Source organism: Hylobates moloch, unplaced genomic scaffold, assembly GCF_009828535.3.
Source record: "Hylobates moloch isolate HMO894 unplaced genomic scaffold, HMol_V3 SCAFFOLD_20, whole genome shotgun sequence".
Classification (NCBI taxonomy): Eukaryota; Metazoa; Chordata; class Mammalia; order Primates; family Hylobatidae; genus Hylobates; species Hylobates moloch.
The window spans coordinates 5,921,008-5,940,888 of record NW_026652295.1 but is presented as its reverse complement, the minus strand read 5'-3'; the positions used below and the strand labels follow the sequence as shown (position 1 = coordinate 5,940,888).

Genomic DNA, 19,881 nt, shown 5'->3' with positions numbered 1-19,881 from the left:
GGCAGTCCTATGTGGCATGAATGCTCCTTCCATCTTTTTAAAGGACAATGCAAAATGTATTCCTTTATATTTGATTATTTTGGTGTTTTATTAGTTACGATCAGGCTTGGTTACAAGTGATTAAAAAACAAGAATAACAGTGCTTCTTAAAAACTGATCAAATGTTTATTTAACTCTCACTTAAGAGGCTGAGGAGGTGATCCAGGGCTGGAATGAGCTCAGGCTCCTTCTAATTGGCTGCTTCATACACCATCCTTAAGGCTTTCCTGATGTGATCCACATGGCTGCTTTTGCTCCAGCCATCATGTTCACATTCCAGCCAGAAGAAAGGAAAATAAGTCAAGAAAGGGCAGATCCCCACCTTCTAAGGACTCATGCCAGAAATTTCACACACACTTATCTCCATTTATACCCCTTTGTCTACAGTTTAGTCATCTGGCCATAACCAGATACAAGAAAAGCTGGAAAGTAGGATTCTTCTTGCAGACAAGTGCATAGCTAAATACTGGAGGTTCAATTATTATAGAAGAAAAAGAAAATAAATATCGAGGAGCAGCTAACAATCTCTAATTTCAATATACATAACAGAATCTTTATTTCAACAACTTAATTTTTCATTGTTTATACAACCATCACAAAGATACTTGTTTTCTGCCCAGAAAAAATAAATGCACATACCTGAACACACCCAACATGTCTGAATTCAAAGGTGAAAAAGCCCTAGCTCCCAGATATATTATTTACTTTAATAATATCTATGATTATTACAAATGAAAAACTTTTGCTATGGATGTTTTAAATGCTAAAATATTTTACATTGAGTGCCTATGGCCATTTTCGTTTACTGGAATAATCTAATATATGATGGATTTATATGTTAAATTTTTCCATGAGAAATGACTATAAGTGCAGCAAATAAGCAATTCTGGAAAAAAAAAATGAGAAAGGATGGCCCAACACAAGACCTTCTCATGGAGAATTAATTAGGTGCTCACGGCTCACTAGACCTCCTGGGAGCCACCCCAAGGGGAGTTTCAGAGAGCAAAAGAAATGGGATAAATAAACCGTGGTGAGCCACCTGCGGAATTAGGGAGGTGGCTAAAAGGGTATGTGCCATCAAAGAGCTGGTCAAGAAGCCTGAAGGAAGGCCATCTCTGATGGAAGATAGAAGTTGGCAGCTGGCTGCTGTGGCCAAAGCAGCTGCCGACAGATGGTGCGAACAGAGAGTCGTCCTGCAAAGCTTCAATGTGGTGTCTGGGGAGCACTGATATGGAGCCTTTTTAAGCGCTTGCTGGAAAAAGAGGTGACCCCGCTCAGCTGTTTGGGGCCATGAGCCTTTAGGATGTTAGTTTTGGCAGCAAAGACCCCATCTGCAGAGTTTCCATTTCTAGACACTAGCAGAGGGCCCAGTGCCTGCATCTGCATTTATCCAAGGGGAGCCTGCAGGGTTCCCTCTACCTGGGGACTTGGAAGCTCTTGCAGAGAGCACTCAATTGTCCTTCCATATGAGGTCAAGGAGAGAACTGTGACCCCTGGTCCTTGATGTCTCCCACGCAGCTTTGGTATCTCCATACAAGCGATAGCTGTCACCCTGTGAACAGTGATGGAACCTGAGGATTGGGCTTCACTCAGGGGCAACTGAACCAACATCTGCTCCTCCAGGAGAAGTTCCTCATCATCAATCTGAGGGATGAGAGAATAAGTAGAACATAGAAGGGCTCCTGAGTGCTCAGAAAATAAGGAGGGAACTCTCAAAAGTCATTGGCAAAGTGGAATGAGGCTACAAGCCCATATTCTCAAAAAATGAACAGGAAAAAATGTGAAAAGATAGATGACATCAGGGCAAACCCCAAAAATCCAGAAACAAGAGAGTGAATGTACAAACATCAATGGCCAGACCATATATAAAAACAGAACTACAACCCACAGCCTGCAGCAACCTGCCCTGGAGACTATCCCACCTCTACGTAGCCAGCCAGGAAGCCAGCGTGCTACTTGTAAGTCAGACTTGTAGAAAGTAAGTTCTTATCTCTCATAACAACTCAGGAAGCCAAGCAATAAATTCTCTAACGATTGTCAAAAATGGCCAGGACTCGATCAATAAATTACAGCTTCCTTAATTTTCATCCATCCTTCCAATTTAGGACCAAATGGAGAAAGCAAAATATACCCCCTAACTAATCAAATGGGATTCCCATTTCTAGTGAGCCACCTCCAGCTTCCTCATGCCAACAGCCTCCAATCAGTGCACACTGGAACCTTCCCTTTCCGCCACTCTAAAACTTCCCCACTCCTCTGCCTGCCTTTGGATTTCTGCCAAAATGCAAGTGATGGTGACTAACTGTCTTGCAAGCTCTGAATAAATAGTTTTCTGGTTCTCATTTGGTTGGTCTTCATTTATTTCTGCAGAAACTATGCATCAGCTCTCAGTGCAAACATATCATTATTTGTTGCCTTATCCTCCTGTCCCAGGAAGCCTTATTCTCCCCACCTATCCACATCGTACCCTTTCTTCCAAACCCCACTGCCTCCAAAACCCTACCCCAGATAGTGGCAACTAATCTGACACTTTTGGTCCACAGTGGTTGATGATTCCTATAACCTCCTGAAGGCCACTGGCATTCTATATCTCTAGAGTGCATTTTGGGGCTTGAATTATTTGTGTTACTGGTTGTCTTACTGTCTAATCCAGATGTGTTTCAATGTCTTCCCAGAAAACCCTGAGCATTTACTAAGGTGTCTCTCTCAGCAGTGTTACTCAAAAGGGGTCCACTGAGGCAATGTCAGCATTTCCTTGGGATGTTTCAGAAAAGCTTATGAACTGGACCCTGCTCCCAATCTATCTAATCAGAAAGCCTCTGGAGGATTGTGGTACACATTGGTTTTTTTTGAGAGGCCCTGCAGCCTCTGGCGCAAATCAGTTCATAGGTCCTAGGAAGTATTCAATGAATACTCACAGAACAGAATTGATTACTTCCTTTAAATGAACCAAAGCTTCAAATAGAAGCACTGCCTTTTGTTTCAAGGACTCAACACATGAAACTGAATGAAATTTCTCTGGCCTGAGAACAAAAGTAAAAAACATATTGAAACACAGCTCCTCCCAACACATTCAGCCATCACACACTTAGACACTTCGAAGAATAGAGATTTTTATGGCGTGTGAAGAGTGAGTTAAGTACTAGCAAATTCTCAGACTAACAATAGTGCCAAAGAAGCTGCCTACTAGATGGTAGTTTTGTTAAAAAAAAAAAAAAAAAAAAAAAAAAGGAAGCTAATGACCATGCAGAGGGCTGGTTCCTAACCAGGGGCTGCATCAAAAGCCAGACACTCAGATGCATGAAGAAGTCTCAGGTACCTGGGAGGGAAGGGAGTGCGACGCAGTCAGGAAATGGAGTAGTGCCAAGTATCAAGGCAAAACTGCCTACAACAAAGTCTTTTTCTTTCTCCCCAAATGTGGCTGTGTATGCAAAACCTGGGCTCTGTTAACAGTTGAAGCCAATTGGAGAAGTGAAGAATGTAAAATTATGTTGAGGGGGAGTCTTGCATGCGGTTTGTGCAGGGTGTGTAGCTATAATCACTACTGAAGGAAAATTAGCTGCCCTAGTCAGATCCTGGATACCTCTAATAGCTTCGGTTTAAGGAAGTAAGGCCAGATGACTGGGTTTTCTCTTCTTATTATTTTTCAGAAAACACACGAAGTTGGCAAGAGAAAGGACATCTGAAATTCACGAAAATGATCGCAGCACTGGCCTTGCATGTAGACCCCTGGCAACCAGCAACTCTGCAAACACTGTCACTTTCCCATCACTGTGTTTTCTAAGTTGTCTATGAGGCTCTTCAGTAATGGGGGCTGCAAAGAGGGTTTGGGGACAGACAGTGAGTCACTTGCTGGCTTTGCTACAGCATCCAGAGATGATCTGAAACAAAGTCCAGGCTGCTGCTGCTGCTAAGTAAGAAGAAAGACAGCCTTTGGGGTCCACAGGCCCCTTATCATAAACTACTAAATAAGCACATGCTTCATACAAACAACAGGCTTCATTTTAAACAGGTCTTACCTCCACTGCACAGACTCCATATGCTTCTTTAGAATCAAACTTAAACTGGAAGATAAAGTCTGAGGTTTGAGATTGGCAGTGTTGTGTATGCTGCCTCACTGATGTGAAATACTGATAATAAATCCAAAGAAAAGCAAGTGTATTTAGTCCAAGAATACCTTCATCTCCTTTCTAAAAACAAAACCTGATTAAAATCCCACACAAAGAGGTGAGCCTGCCTCTAGACGGGAAGGCTGGTAAATACATTAACGCCACCTTAAAATCTGAGTCTTACCATGCGTTGGCAATTAGACCAGACAGTATAGAATGAAGAACTAAAAGCCAGTTATGGGCCCCTGGGCCATAGATTTCATAAAAAATTAATGCTGAGTGAAATAGAAACCATCTGAACTACAGCTGGCAAACATGTGCAGGGCTTTGATCGCCAAGGCCCAGCAACAAAGAGCATTTTCAGTTATTGTTTGTTCGACTGGGACTTTCTTCTGTCATATTTTCTGCCTATGCTGAAAGGCATTTTGAGACTAGAGAAGTGGTGGGAAGTGAGGGTTGAAATAAAGATGGTAGTTGGCTGTTGTATTTAGAATAAATGGGCAGTTCTAACCGGCTATGGGTAACCACCCTGGTCCAGAGAACATGAGTAAGGGTCCACAGGGCAGAGCCACTGGGAGACACTTGTGAGGTGGAAGAACCAAGGGGCGAGGTGTCCAAGACGGATGTTCAGTGTTGCTCTTCCCTTCACCAAGAAGCTTAGGGGCTGACTGTAAGTCTTTTGTGGGAAAGGACCTCTCTCTTGCTCCCCGCTAAATCCCTTGCAGCACATAGCAGAGTCCCTGACCCATATGAGGGTCCAATAAAAACTATTCTGTTGACCGACCAGGGTGGTAGAGTCACCACACCTACAGGAGTGGTCTCCAGTAGGTACCAGCCGGCTGCCGCATTCTAATGTCCCCATCCCCTGCACCAGAAGACCTGGGCCTACACTGCTCAGGGCGTGTGGAGGAATCCAATCATGTCTTCCAGGAGCACCATGGGCCCAGCTCTAAGAGAGATCTTGGAATGTGTAGATTTGAAGGGAAATTTTGAGTAAGAGAAAGATAGGAGGTTGGTGAAGGTGTACTTTAGCCAAGACAATGAACTTGGCTTTAAAAATGTCAGTTTGAGTCTGAAATCTGTAATGTACCAGCTGTGTGATTATGAGCAAGCCCCTTTGCCTCTCCAAGCCTCAGTTCCTTTGTATGAATAAAGCATTTTAGGGAGCACAAATCATTCTTTACACTTGCAGTTATTTAGTGCTCCCTTTTATGTGGCTCTCAGCCTCAGAAGCCAAAGTTTAAGTGAGTGACTTAAGTGTTTAAGATAAAGGTGAAATAAAAACCAGTGGTGCATATATAATTCACTAAAAACCTTTACTTCCTTTTTTTGGTCAGCAACCATATTGCTTTCACTGACATAAGAGATTCCACTGACTTTAATTCATTAATTAACTTGTATTTTTGTGCATATATTATATGCCAGATTAGGTCCATAAGGAACATATTTGTTACAGGAGCAAAACACAGAATATTTTGAAGTCTATTAAATCATGGAAACAGACTTGTTGATGAAATTCCAAAATACTAGCTTTTAATATAGTTTCCCTTCTTGACTGCAGGCCTTAAAGATAGACATAATTTCTTATTCATCACAAAGTCTGCCAATAGTAGATAGATAAATATTACCATATTAATTATATTGCTATATATTATAGCATGTTCAATATTAGTGTTGTATTATTATTATAAACAGTAGGTTAGATAAATATTTATTAGATTAATGTGTCTCAGTTATCTATTGCAATGTAACACACTATCCCAAATCTTAGTGGATTAAAATAACAGCCACTTTGTTTTATTGCTCACAATTTGATGATTTTGGCAGGGCTCAGCAGGGCAGTTTCTCTCTGCTCCATGCACCATCAGCTGCAGCTCCTTGACTGGGGCCATAGGATCCACTTGCCAGGTGGCACACTCACATCCTCACTCGTGCTGCAGATTGGCAGAGATGGCTGATGGCTGGGCTCTGGTAGGATTATGAGGCAGCTGGACTCGTCTCCCTCCCTGCACATTCTCATATCCCCACCGCTCCATGTGGCCGCTCTGTATGGTTTCTCCATGTTAGCTGGACTCCAGGAGTGTAGCTAGACTTCTTAATGTTTGTTAAGGGTTCTAAAAGCATGAAAAGACAGCTGTTAGGACATCATATAGCTTAGGTGGAGAACTGGCATAGGGCCCCTTCCACTGCACCCTGTTGGTTGAAGCCAGATTCACTGTGGAAGGGGACTACGCATGGCTGGGAATACCGGGAGGCATGGATGGTTGATCCATCCTTGGAAACTAGCTAATCCCAAATGAATAAATGAACACAATCGTTAAAGAACCCTTCAGGTTTGAGGGAGAATGTTTAAGAAAGTACTACGTAAAGCCATACCTAGCTAGAATATGTGTGCGTGTGTGTGTGTGTGTGTGTGTGTGTATATATAGCATATATATATAGCAGATACACACACACACACACACATATATATATATAAATGGTATCCCAGGAGGTTGCATACAAGGTGAAAATATAGTAGAGAAATACATGGACATAGGCCATGTCCGATTCCATAAAACACAACATCACATCATATCACACAGTTAAGCTTATAAAACATTATTGATTCTGTTTCCCAGAACAGAAAGTTTTCATAGGCTTTATGATCATGAAATCAGATGGAACAATCAGAAGGAATTTGAATAATCAGGGTCAATGGACTTTATTAAGTCATGGCTGTTAGAAGACTTCTTTTTGGCTTTTTGAAGAATTCTAGATCATTGTCACTCATAGAAGCCAGCAGGAGAATCTTGGACCACTAAAAGCCCCTTACAAAATGTCTTATATTTTTGGGCATCTGTGCTGTCTTTTTCAGAACATAGGCATAAGGAACTCTTCTGGGTAAGTTACACTGTCTATATTTATTAATATATTTATTAATACACACATGCACACACACACGTATATATAAGCAACTTTTGTTTAAGTTAAAACTGCATTGTGGGAAATATTTTTAGTGAATCATGATATATGTCCATATGATAGAGTTAGTATTTCTGATGCTATTTTAACCACTTACAGTTACCACCATGAGAGGAGAAATGCATTAACAAGAAACACTTTCACAGGAAGGGCTCTGGCACAGTTATCTGAAACTTCACTGCAGAAATTGCTGAGGGAGCAGCAAAGAAAGGAGAACTTGCCCCATTCTTTGGCTGTTTTAGCACCCACACATGCGGTTATGCAATGGCCTTTGGCTTGCCTTAGAAATTCATAGATCATTGTCCAGAAGTTCTGCTGTTAGGAAGACTCTGGCCGACATCATGTCCCTTCCATTTCTGGCCTGGTGTTAGTGCTGCACCTCATCAGCAAGAAGGTGCAGTTGTGTGACTACAACAGAGGGCAGCAGCACTCTTGGGCAAGGGTCTGCCATAGACAAGGGCACCCTGCTGGCTCATATCCACAGACCTCATTAGAAGAGTTTGGTGAGATGTCCGTGGGTCTACCCAGGAAGCCTACCTGGATGTGGGCTTCCAGAAAGAACTGGCAACCATGTGGAAGCTGGTCCCTTCACTTGGCATATATCAAATAAAATCATTCTCTGACCCACTCCCCAGACACCTTTCTTATATAGCTTAAAAATGGAAGGTTTTGGCCGGGCGCGGTGGTTCATGCCTATAATCCCAGCACTTTGGGAGGCTGAGGCGAGCGGATCACGAGGTCAGGAGATCGAGCCCATCTTGGCTAACACGGTGGAACCCCGTCTCTACTAAAAATACAAAAATTAGCCAGGCATGGTGGCGGGCGCCTGTAATCCCAGCTACTCAGGAGGCTGAGGCAGGAGAATGGCGTGAACCTGGGAGGCGGAGCTTGCAGTGAGCCGAGATCGCGCCACAGCACTCCTGCCTGGGTGACAGAGCGAGACTCCGTATCAAAAAAAAAAAAAAAAAAGAAAGAAATAGACCCTTACATATACATATCCTCAAATATACAACCACAACCAGTCAATTATAAATCTCACCCCTTGACAAGCATGAATTGCACATGAAACTCTTGAAGAGATTTTAGACTGAAAATGCTGCAATAAATGCTGATAATGGCCTCTTCAAATTATCCAAAATTATTAGCAACTTAAATATTCACTTCCCTGATATGAGGATGATAATGAGAAAATACAGATAATAGCTATTATAAAAAGTTAAAATATTCAGCATGGATGAGTGAAGGTTGTCCAGTGCACACATACCATCACTGGTAATATTTATTTAGAGCTAGCTTCTTGCCAGGGACTGCACAAAGCTTTTTATAGGTATTCTCTTCTTAGATCTTCATAATCTGGTGAAGTATACATTATTATGATCACCATTTTACAGGTGAGGTTAAGTAATGTGCCCAAGGTTACATAGATAGTAAGTAGATTCTAACTCTGGCTGCCATATTACCCTTGGGAACACTCCAAAGCTCCCACCGTACTTGTACGCACACACACACACGTACACATATGTGCATACACATCTAGTCAGCATTCTCATAGTTTTACTGAAGCAAGCATTGTTTGTATAGCATCCCCATTATCTCATGTTGGTTGTGGTTTTCAATTGCCACCACTCTTTAAATTAATAACTTTGTAATAAATTTGTGGAATTACTATTAGGTTTCAGTTTCATTGATTATTTTGTTCATACACATTGCTGTGTTACTTTAATTACTAATTTTTTTCATAATGTTTTGTTATCGTTGAATTTTTCCTCTGGCAAAGTGAGATACTTGGGGTGGGTGGACGTGGGGTCTCTTGCTTCACTTAAGGAAAAGTATTGAATTAAACCATGCACGCATCTGTGTCGTATGCAGTGAGGCTGGCATAACTGATGTCTCTCCCTGCTGTGGGTGTTTTTAACATTTTTTATGAAATTTTCTTTTTTTATGAATTTTTCATTTTTTATGAAATTTCTTTCCTTTAAACTTGAAAAATCTTTATCTGTAACAGATCTAGTTCTAGTTGACCCTTCGTCATGTTTTATAAAGAAGTCTTTTCAAGCTTAAAAATCTCTTGGAGTCTCCTTAAACTCCATCAGGACTCTGGAGGAGTTAGGAAGCCAGTGGAGAAAGTTTTCTGGAGCTAAACCCTCAGTGCTTCCTCAGTCCTTCCCTTCCACCTGCATAGTCACTCATATGCATGGCACACTTGCTCACACAGACGTGCACACACTCACAAACAGACGCATACACTCACATAGACAATGCATACACACAGAGGCATAAATACACAGAAATACCCATACACACAGATACGCAGACACAGTCAGTCGCTCACACAGATGTGTGCACAGTCACATACAGACAGACATATACACTCACAAATTTATAGCCAGACACATGTACTCACAGAGAGTTGTTTAATGGAAACAGAGTTTCAGTTTTGCAAGACAGAAACATTCTGGAGTTGGTCATACAATACCATGAATAGCCTTAACACTACTGAATTGTACACTGAACAATGGTTAAGATTATAAATTGTATGTGTATTTTACCACAATTAAAAATAATTTTTTTAAAAGACAGAGATATTCACTGTAAGTTGGTGGGTGCATTAGTTAAATCTTTCTTTCCTAAGGCAAAAACAGCTTTCTTCCATTTGCCTGCCATGACGTGAGGCAGCCCCCAGCAATCCATCACTGCTCCTCAGGAAGGTAGATTACACGTGATTGTAGATCCCTGGCAAGAGTGGGCTATGCCCAGGGAAGCCAAAGCAAAGAGAAAACTCCTGCCATCTGGAGCTGTCCCTGGCATGGGTTTTTATCTCTCCTGAAAGAAGAAGGAAAAGAGGCTGTTGGAGGCATGGTCCTGTCTTAGATCCCATGCCCTATTGTGGTGGAAACTGCGATGATGCTTTATAAATTCCTTTTAAAATGTCATTGCCAGACTTTGTGAAAACTCTTGTGAGGCTTCGAAAAATATGTGTATGGATACTGAGGGCCACTTGCCTTCCCCCACTGTTCACTACTGTGGCTAGAACCTGACTACAAACTGCCCACCCAGCCTCCCTTCCATCCTCTCCCCCAGGACACCTCCATCTGGAGTGGAAAGTTTTCTCCAGCTCCTACAGGATCAAGGGCAGTGGAGGAGAAAGACTCTCCCAAGAGACGAACTTGGGTCATTCATGTCAGAGGGTCTGGCATCTTTGAACAAGGCCAGTTGTTATTAATATATCTACTCACCTCCCTCTGGAATTATGTCTATAACCAACAAAATCCAGGTCTTGTTCAGATGGAAAAAACCAGCAGCGTCCAGACATGACTGGGTTTTTTTGTTTGTTTGAGATGTGAAGTTTTGCATGTAAATCAAACAGAGTTTGCCAGAAAATTCATTGCCTGAGCAAATACGGTCTGCTCCTTGGGTATTGCCAAGTAGGAGAAAGATGGTTTGTCTGGAGAGACTGTAGAGAAAAGTGTCAATATCATAGAAATGAAAACTCAGAATTAAAGGATCAAGGTAAGGGGATCCGGAATCCCTCCTTCCACGTATTTTCTGTTTACTCACAACTCCCAAAGTTTGCTATATATTTCTGACAGACGCCGGGATCCCAAAGTGACGTGTTTAGGAATTTTTACTCCGCTTCTTGGGGAGGCAATGGGGTGACCCCTTCAGCCGCAGAAGAGTGAGAAGGTATGCCCAGGCCCGTGCAGCCAGAGGGAGTTCACATCTCCTTGGAGGACTCATGCTGAGCTGGTAAGGCCAAGAAAGTAGGGACAGAACTGGATTACCCTTGTGACGTTCTCAATGGAGTCTCCTCGTGCTCCAGACCTATTGACATCTCATGTGAGGGACTGGCCATGCCACGACGAAAGAGCACAGTGTGTTGTGGCAGTCCTGGAACTGTTTGCCCAGAGAGCCTTTCCTCACCCTTTCCCTGTACGGATGCAGAAAAGAGTTAACATAGCAAACCTGAAACTGGCTTAGAAAGCCCTACTTGCAAGATTGGCCCTTGTCTGGCATCTGGGAACTTGGACTTCAGGAGTCTTCCCACTGTTCCCTAACTGACAAGTGGGGCTGGCTGGGTCTAAACTGTACAAAAATTGTGGCTCATGCTTGACACCTGCTTCCTTCAGGGAGTCTGGAAAATGGCTGTGAGTTAGGTAGAGGGTTCCTATGTGACCAGACCCCCATAAACATCCTGAGCACTGAGCCTCTGGTGAGCATCCCTGGCAGATGACATTACATAAGTGTTGTCGCAACTCATTGCCAGGGTTGGGAGGCACAGCCCATGTGCCTTGATTAGGACAGGAGCTTTGGAAGCTTCTGCCTGGTCCTCTGGACTTTGCCCAAGTGCCTTTTCTCTGCTGATTTGGATTTGTATCTTTTCATCATGATTTATCGTGTAGAATGTATAATATATGTACATTTGTATCTGATCATAGCCATGTGGGTGGCCGAGTCTGGTGAGTCCTCCTAGTGAATCATAGAACCTGGGAGTAGCCTTGGGGCCCCCAACACAGGAGTGATGGGGCTAACTTTGCAGGCGGTATTTTCCAGAGTCCTTTGTCAACTGATTCTAGCGGAGTTCAGCAAAATGGCAGACAAGGGAGGGAGAGGGAGCGGGAAGAAAGGGACAAGCTAGGATAATTCTTCCCTCCCCTTTGACCTCAGACAGTGTTTTTTGGAATTATGGGATCTAAAGCTCCCACCAGACAGGACCACATGGTTCCAGTGCCTGACCTACCCTCAGCCCTCCCACTATGACGACACCAACTCCTCTTTGCTGTTGCTAATTGTGGAGTTGACTCACCTTCTCCTGTTTGGTTTCTTGTCTCTTCTCTCACCTGTGTAACCAATCCCCTGCCTTAAATTCCTTCTTTTAGAAAGACCTAAAGTGGTTTTTGTTTTCCTGGATGAACCCCATTTGTTACATTCCTTAAATATTTATATGGTTCCACCTCCATGCCAGGCAAGGGGCATTCAGAAATAAAAGACACCATCCCATCCTTAAGGACCTGAGAGCCTATGTGCCTGTGGAAGTTGCATCCCTAGCACCGTTCAAGATTCATTGTGTGACCAGAAACCTTTGTTCTGATGTCTCAGCCATATAACCATGAGGAAATGCCCTGTAAAATGAATGGGCTTCAACCACATTTTAGGGCTTGGTGCCTTGGACACATTTTTATCAACTTCGTTTAGCACAAGGAAAGCCATTGCATTTATGATGCTTTTGAGGTTAGTGGTTTGGGGGAGTCAGAAAGCCAACCACTGTGTGTGTATGTTCACACAGCCAATAATTAGTCTAAGGCCAAAAGTGACACCGTGGAGGTGGTTGTGAGGGTGACAATCCTGTTCTGAATGCACAACTCAACTCCAAGTCCTGGGGGTAACTGGCATCTGCGTAACCTCATCTGAAGGCTACAAGGGTGGCTGCTCATCCTCCAACCCTACATGGGTGAGGTTATCTTGGAATTCTGCACACTCAGATTTGATATGATACAAGAATATGATAGTTAGGGATTGGGGGAGTGTTTAAAAAAATACTGAGGTGACCTGAAATTGTATGAATGCTGAGGGGAAGCAGTACTAGACATCTTTAGGGTCTTTCTCTAGCACTCAGCAAGGAATGTGGCAAAGACGGCCTTTGGATAGTTAAGTGGTCAGCAGCCTCTCTCCAGTGAACTCTGGCTGGAGTCCCTACCTCTTTGTAGTCTAGTGCGGGTACAGCCAAGGAAACAGAAAATGATCATGCAGTGTGAGGAGCACTACAACAAGGCAGACTCCTTGCAAGACATCTGGGGAGTCAGTGGAGGGAGACTGGGCAGGGAAGAAAGATGGCAGAGGAAGATGGTAGGGAAGAAAGATGGAAGTCAAATGGCAGAAGCTTAGTGATGAAGAGAGGAGAAACAACAGTGGAAGGCGGGGAGGGTAGATTGGTGTTGGGGGAGGTTTTTTTAAAATACTGGAGACCTCAAATTGTATGAGTGCTGAGGGAAAGAGCAGTGCTAGAGGCAGGGTCCAGCTTGTATAGGGCCTTGTCAGTTTCAGTTTGCAATCTATCCAAAAAGCAAAGAGAAGTAGCCATATAAGGCCTTTGTGCAAATAATTTGATTTCGGATTTTAGCCCTGAAATGCTCATTCTGACTGCACTGTAGAGAATGGACTGGAAAGGGGTACATACAAGGGTAGATTCAAGGGCTGTTTAAGAGGTAGGAAGGAAAATATTTGCTCAAGGATCGGATTTGATGATTGAGGGAGAGAAAAAAGGAAGCCTCAAGAATGATGCCCATGTGTCTGGTGTGCCACTTGCGTGCAAAGTGATGGTATTCATTGAGGTAGGGAACTCCTGAGATGCACCAGGTTTTCAGGGAAAGTGATATATCTCATGGGAGACATGATGAGTGTGTGTTGTCACTGGGATGTGAGCAATGAGGATAGCCAGTAGGCACTTAGATAGTGGAGTCTGCAATTCTGGAAGAGATCCTGGCTAAAGACCCAGATTTGGGAAGTGTCAGGATATAGATGGAACTTGAAAACAATGGGAGTTCCTGAGACAATCAAGGAATATTGCGCTGCACTGGAGGAAACCGCAGCGTGTTCAATGTCAAGGAGGCCTAGGAAAAATACCTTCAAAGAGAGTTCAATGCTTCCAACAGGTCAGGTAAATAACAACTGAATCCTGTCTTTTGGCCTGAGCACAGGCCTTGGAGACCGTGCCCTCCATTTTCAGTAGAATGATGAGGCAGAAGCCAGATGGCAGAAACTTAGAGATGAAGGGGAGGAGAGGAGGAGTCACAGCAGGAGGGGGGACATAGGTTGGGGGAGGTTTTTAAAAAAATACTGAAGAGATCTGAAATTGCATGAATGCTGAGAAGACACAGTATTAGCAAGCAGGAGCTTGAAGCTACAAGAGGAAGAGTGGATAAGAGTCACAGCAAAGCCCTGGAGACACAGCAAAGCCCTGGAGAACAAGGCAACGTACAAGCCTGGTTTGGAGATGCAGAGGGAGGAGGGACCTTTCCAACTTCAGTAACAAGAAGAAAGAGGAAAAGATGGATAAGGTTGCAGGCGGGTTCATAGATTGGTAGCAGAAAATTGAGAGAATTTCTAACCAATGGCATCTTTTTTTTTCTTCTCTATAACGTTGGGAGATCGAGTGGCAGGGTCAGAAATCTCAAGACAGTAAAGAAGGTTAGAAATAGCCATGTTTGACTGGGTGCAGTGGCTCACACCTGTAATCCCAACACTTTGGGAAGCCAAGGAGGGTGGGTCACCTGAGGTCAGAAGTTCGAGACCAGCCTGGCCAACATGGTAAAGCCCCATCTCTACTAAAAATACAAAAATTTTGTATTTTTAGACATCTGGGTGTCTGAAAATTTTTAGACACTTTTAGACATGCATGGTGGCATGCACCTGCAGTACTTGGGAGGCTGAGGCAGGAGAATCACTTGAACCCGGGAGGTGGAGGTTGCACTCCAGCCTTTGCAACAGAGCAAGACTCCATCTGAAAGCTAGAAAGAAAGAAAGAAAAAGAAAGAAAGAAAGAAAAGAAAGAAAAAAAGAAAAGAAAGAAAGAGTAAAAGAAAAAATTAAAATTTTAGGGGGAAAATTTTCTCTCTCTAACTGTTGAACATGCACTGAAATGATTTTCAGAGAAAACCAAGTGTTATTTTCTAATCGCATGGCACTATTACAGATGTTTACTCATCTTCCTTGGGGCTAGGCATCCCATTCCTGCAGGAAGTCTTGTGGTTAGGCGGTGGCCGTGGCTCTGGGATGATTCAGGAATGCAGACCATGCCTTATTTGCACAGGAGGGACACGTTGCTCTCACTGCATGCGTGGTCACAACTGTCTGTGTGACCTGTCTGTGGGAGGGCAGACCCCCTCCTGCCAAGCCACAGTAGCAGCCTACCTGCCAGGCAAAAGCATTCCTTTGTAAAGGAGACCCTCCCAGACCCTCTGACCAAAGGGGACGGGTGGGGACTTCCTGGCACTGCAGGGCCCCTTGCCTGGTACTCCCAGCAACTGGTGGGGTTGGTGGGGGGCAGATCTAGGGGCGGGGATGTGGAGGAGAAGCCGGAATGGGAAATTGCGAGTCAGAGGGGTAAGTGGGAGAGAAGGAGCACCTGCCGGGATAACAGGCCAGATGAAGTAAATAGAAAATCTTCAGAGCTCCCTTACTGGCTCCAGCTGTGGAGAAGGGGGAGGAGAAAACCCTGTGGGACAGGGGAGGAGGGTGAGGGCTCCTCTTAGGAAGTTATTTAAGAGCCAACTGCCTTGTCTTTCCGGAGTCTGTTTGAGGAAGTCCCCGAGGCGCACAGAGCAAGCCCACGCGAGGGCACCTCTGGAGGGGAGCGCCTGCAGGTAAGCCGCCGCCCCTGCATCCTGTGAGCCAGGGCCCGCTGCGTCCACCTTCTGCACCTCGTTTCCTGGTTGAACCAGCAAGCGGCTTGCTCTGGGCCCTGTAGCGCCGGTCACAGGCAGCTCCACTTGCCTAATCCTGGCTTCCCGCCACCAACCCCGCACCTGCCCAGCCCAGCTTCTGAGCGGGACTTCGCTCAGGCTCTCCTGAAGCTCTCCTGAAGCCCTTGCTTGCTTAGAATGCCACCAAATGGGGATGGGGGAGTTGGAGGTGCTTCCCCGAGGGACAAGCCCCCTTTCCTCAGGGAACAGATTATGGAGCTGGAACCCAAAAGGTGGAGGGAGTGGGGCCAAGCGAGAACGGCCTGCTAGGCTGGAACCCCGCCGGCTTGGCTCCCCACTCCTGCGCATCGCCTTCCTCCATCCCAATTTGGAGCTGAACTTCAGCCACTTCTCCTACTTAGACCCGCCCAGGAGCGAGGGCTCCTGCCCGCCGCACTCACACAGCCAGGCGTGCACCTGGGGCTCCCCCTTCTCCCCCTTAGCAGCGCACTGTTCTGCACCCCTAGAAATGCCACAGCCTACCTTCAGTATTTCCCACCAGAGAATGGCTCTCTCAGCCTTCTCCCTATCATTAACCCTTTTTCTCTCTTCTCCCTCCCTTCCCCCCTCAGCTCACCAGTGACTGTAAATATATTTATCTATACTTATGGATACCTATTCACACCTTATGCATCCAAACACTCCTGTCTCCTTCTCAGACCAAACACCTTCGTCGTGGTCGTCTTTTCTCCAGCATGTTGTTAGTGCTCCACATGTCTCTGGAACCATCTCTCTACTCTGGTGGCCTCTGTAATGGGGACTCTTCATCTCCTGGGGGTGTGCCTGGTTTTTGAAAATAGCCAAGTCGCCAGGAGTCATGACTGGGTAATCCAGGGGATCAAGGGGGAAGCTTCACTGGGCCCAGAAACAAAGTCCCCCTTCATTTGGTCATTTGGTCAACAAGTACTTATTGGGCACTGACCATCAGGTGTGTGTTGTTTAAACTGGCTCAGTGCCTGCACAAGCTCCAAGGGAAGGGGAAGCAGGCTTGGGGAATGTGAAATGTTGGCAACCCTGACTTCCTAAGCCTGTTGGTAGCCCTATTTAAAATTGCATGCCCAGCCTCTCCACCTCCTTATCCTCCTCCATGTGGCTCTGTTTCCAAAGCAGTTCCTACCTCCTCACCCCTAAATGGATTTACTTACGGCTCTTCTTGGGCTCCACCCTAACCCTATCAGACTATAATCTATCAGAGCAAAAATTCTGTTTTGTTCTCTGATGTATCCCATGTACCTAGATCACAGCCTGGCATGTCGTAGGCCCTCAATAAATATTGGTTGAATTGAATTGCAAATGTACATGCTTTAGAAGACAACATTTATCTGGACATGGTTGTCTGCATTTATTCTTAAAAGTGACTTATAATCTCATAAATCTGTACGAAATGAACATAGATACAGCACATGCATATAACAGGAAACATGTCTTGCGAAGATGCTGCTGTAGGATTATGGAGGGTGGGGGAATCTGGGTCTCCAAAAGTCTTTTAATTTTTATATTTCTTTGAATAAGCCCCTTTTCTTCTGCTTTCCTTATGTTTTGACACATACAAAATCTCCCCCAAGATCCTTGGGGAACTGTATTCCATCATTGGACTAATCCTTGCTGCCACTTCTCAGTTTTTATTTATGCAAACCGCAAAATGTGTTGCTCAAGTGCTATCACACACAGATAAGTCTGTTTCTCTATTTTGGAATCCTTGTCTCAAATGTTACTCATGTTACATGCCTTTTCTGTTGTCTTCCTTTTTTTTTTTCTGAAGGACCTTGTAAAGTCAAGAATGTCAGAAACTTCCAGGACTGCCTTTGGAGGCAGGAGAGCAGTTCCACCCAATAACTCTAACGCAGCGGAAGATGACCTGCCCACAGTGGAGCTTCAGGGCCTGGTGCCCCGGGGCATCAACCTGCAAGGTATGAGCATACCCCCGCCCCCCACCGCTCTGGGTCCAGGCACAGCCGGGCCCTGGCCCCTCTTCTTTGCAGGTAAACATCCTCTGTCTCCACTGGGGTTCCCACAAAAGGAAGCCCCCTGCCAATCTCTGGTTTTATAAAGGAAGGAAGCAAAAGCTTTCTTTTAAGTGGTGAAAGCACCAGAGACCCAGAGCCTTGTCCCGGTTCTGCCACTTACTGACCTTGTAACCTCAGGGAAGTTGCTTTGTCTTTCTGCCTCTCAACTATTTCCTCTATAAAACCAGAGTGCTGGATTAGCTAGGGCCTCTTCCAGCCCTACTGCTCAATGCTTTAGAGAATTTTCTCTAGCTGGAATATTCCACTTCCAAAATATTGTGGCTGTTTTGATTGTCTGGCTTGCACCTCCTTCCTTCTCCCTCCTCCCTCCTCCATCCATTGCTGTGAATTTCAGAGCTGGGGAGAAGTGCCAGACTCTGACAGTAATAGAGATAGAAGCCCTCTATTTCTCTCCAGAGCAGCCTGGTGAGCTGGCAAGGCAAACTGCTTCCCCAGCCTCTTGCCTCTGCCTGGTCCCTAGAAACCTGTTCCGGGTACAGCAGCCAGCAGCTGACCTCCTCTCAGCCCCGTCAGTGGTGACAAGGCCCAGGTGCCAGCACTGGTTTGGTGATACAGACATCATTCCCCTGGGCCATGGCAGGGACATTCAGACTCATGTCCCTGAGTGGCACTGAGCAGGGAGCCTTTTTAGTCAATAGCATTCATGCACCAAAATCCAATTTTACTCCTAAGGGTGTTCTGTGCTGGGTTTCACTGGGGATAAACACCCATTTGCTGGGATGGGTGAGCATGGTCATGCTGGAGCTGTGTGGTCGATTCCCCTCATTAGAAGGAGACCAATGCCTGAAAGCTCAGATTGATGCAGCTCTCCATACAGCAAAGGGAAAGGGGAAGTGCAGTTTATCCAGCAAGCCAGACACCTGCCCAGGTGTTGTGGACTGGTGTCATTGTGTTACTGTCACAGTAGATGACTTGATATCAAATAGTGAAATCAGGGAGGTATCCAGTACCATCCAAGTTTGGGAAAAGAAGTTCACAGAACAGAAGGGCATCTTCAGTCAGGTGGCAGAGTTTGAGGGGCTAAGATGAACTTGTAGTTCTGAAGTCTGTCTCCCAGCTGGGTGCCACTCTCTAAAACCCCACCTTGACAGCCACAGAACTGAGTTTAAGAGGACTTGCTAATCACTGAATCCTCATCCCCATGTTATAGATTAGGAAATAGAGAGTGAAGGTAAGCAGTTGATATTCACTGCTTGCCCAGTCTACGAGTCTTTTTAAGAATGCAAATAAAATTGAAAAGCCTACAGATACCAAATTATTAAGCAGGTTGCCTTTGCATATTCCATCTTCTAGCAAAATTCCCCTGTGGCACAAAAGACTCTGGGCCCCTGGAAAGGGGGTGTAGGCACTGGAAGAAGTGGGCAGTAAGAACAGGAGTAGTCATGACACAGCCGCCCTCGCCACATCAGGAGTCAGGACACAGCTACCCTTGCCAGGATTGGGAAAAACAGGAACCTCTATAAAGGCAGTGCAGGGAAGCAGAGAGCAGAGGCAGAAGACCTGGCTTCCTGTTCCACATCTGCCACTTCTTGCTCACTCTGGGAAAGTCATATAGGTGCCCAAGCCTCAGTTTCTCCATCAGCAAAAAGGAAGCAATGCCTACTTCACAGATTGTCACGAGCATCTAGTGAGCACTGTCTGTGATCAAGTCTGACCCACAGCACGTGACCAATAAGTAAGTGTTCATTGACTGGGAATGTGCAACTTATCACACCCCAGCAAGGTCAGGAAAACACTCCAGGGAATACTTGTTCCTATGGGGAATATGTACGACCTGTAGCCTCCATAAATCTGACATCTGAACAAAATGCTGCTAGCGAGACATTAAAACTGTCAGAGAACATGTGCAGGTAGGCCAATGAAGAAAAAAAAATCTGGGATTACTGCTTTTGTTGATTTCTGGAGGCAGAGGTGGGGAGCAGCATAACTGAATTACTCTGGAAAAAATCAGTCATTATTTACTTGGCAGACATATGCGTCCACAACCCAAGTGACATTCTGGGATATCCATTAGAGGCACCGGCATAGGAATATGAATGTCCAGTGACTGTAGAATGAATGAACAAACAGTCAATCACTTGTGAATTGAATGACTCATAGCTCTAGTGGCATTATAATTTATTATTAATAACGAGCTGCAGATTTCATATATATGCATTCATTTAATATTTTTCACAGACAAGATAAGTGTTACATGCTCTGGGGATACGGTTTCTGAAGCCCAGAATCATGACAGCAAGTCCCAGATGAGAAGGACGGGAAAAAAACTATATATAAATATAT

At 44.8% G+C, this 19,881-nt stretch overlaps 1 protein-coding gene across 1 annotated transcript in view; it reads left to right on the top strand.

The window, feature by feature from the left end:
* Nucleotides 1–15,396: 15,396 nt before the first annotated feature.
* The window catches only part of F13A1 (coagulation factor XIII A chain), a 186,044-nt gene continuing 181,559 nt past the window's right edge, over nt 15,397–19,881 (top strand). The window contains exons 1-2 of the mRNA XM_032140410.2: nt 15,397–15,472; nt 17,334–17,481. Coding sequence (XP_031996301.1) covers nt 17,352–17,481 — 130 coding nt within the window. The 5' untranslated portion in view covers nt 15,397–15,472; nt 17,334–17,351. The remainder of the gene's footprint in view (nt 15,473–17,333; nt 17,482–19,881) is intronic.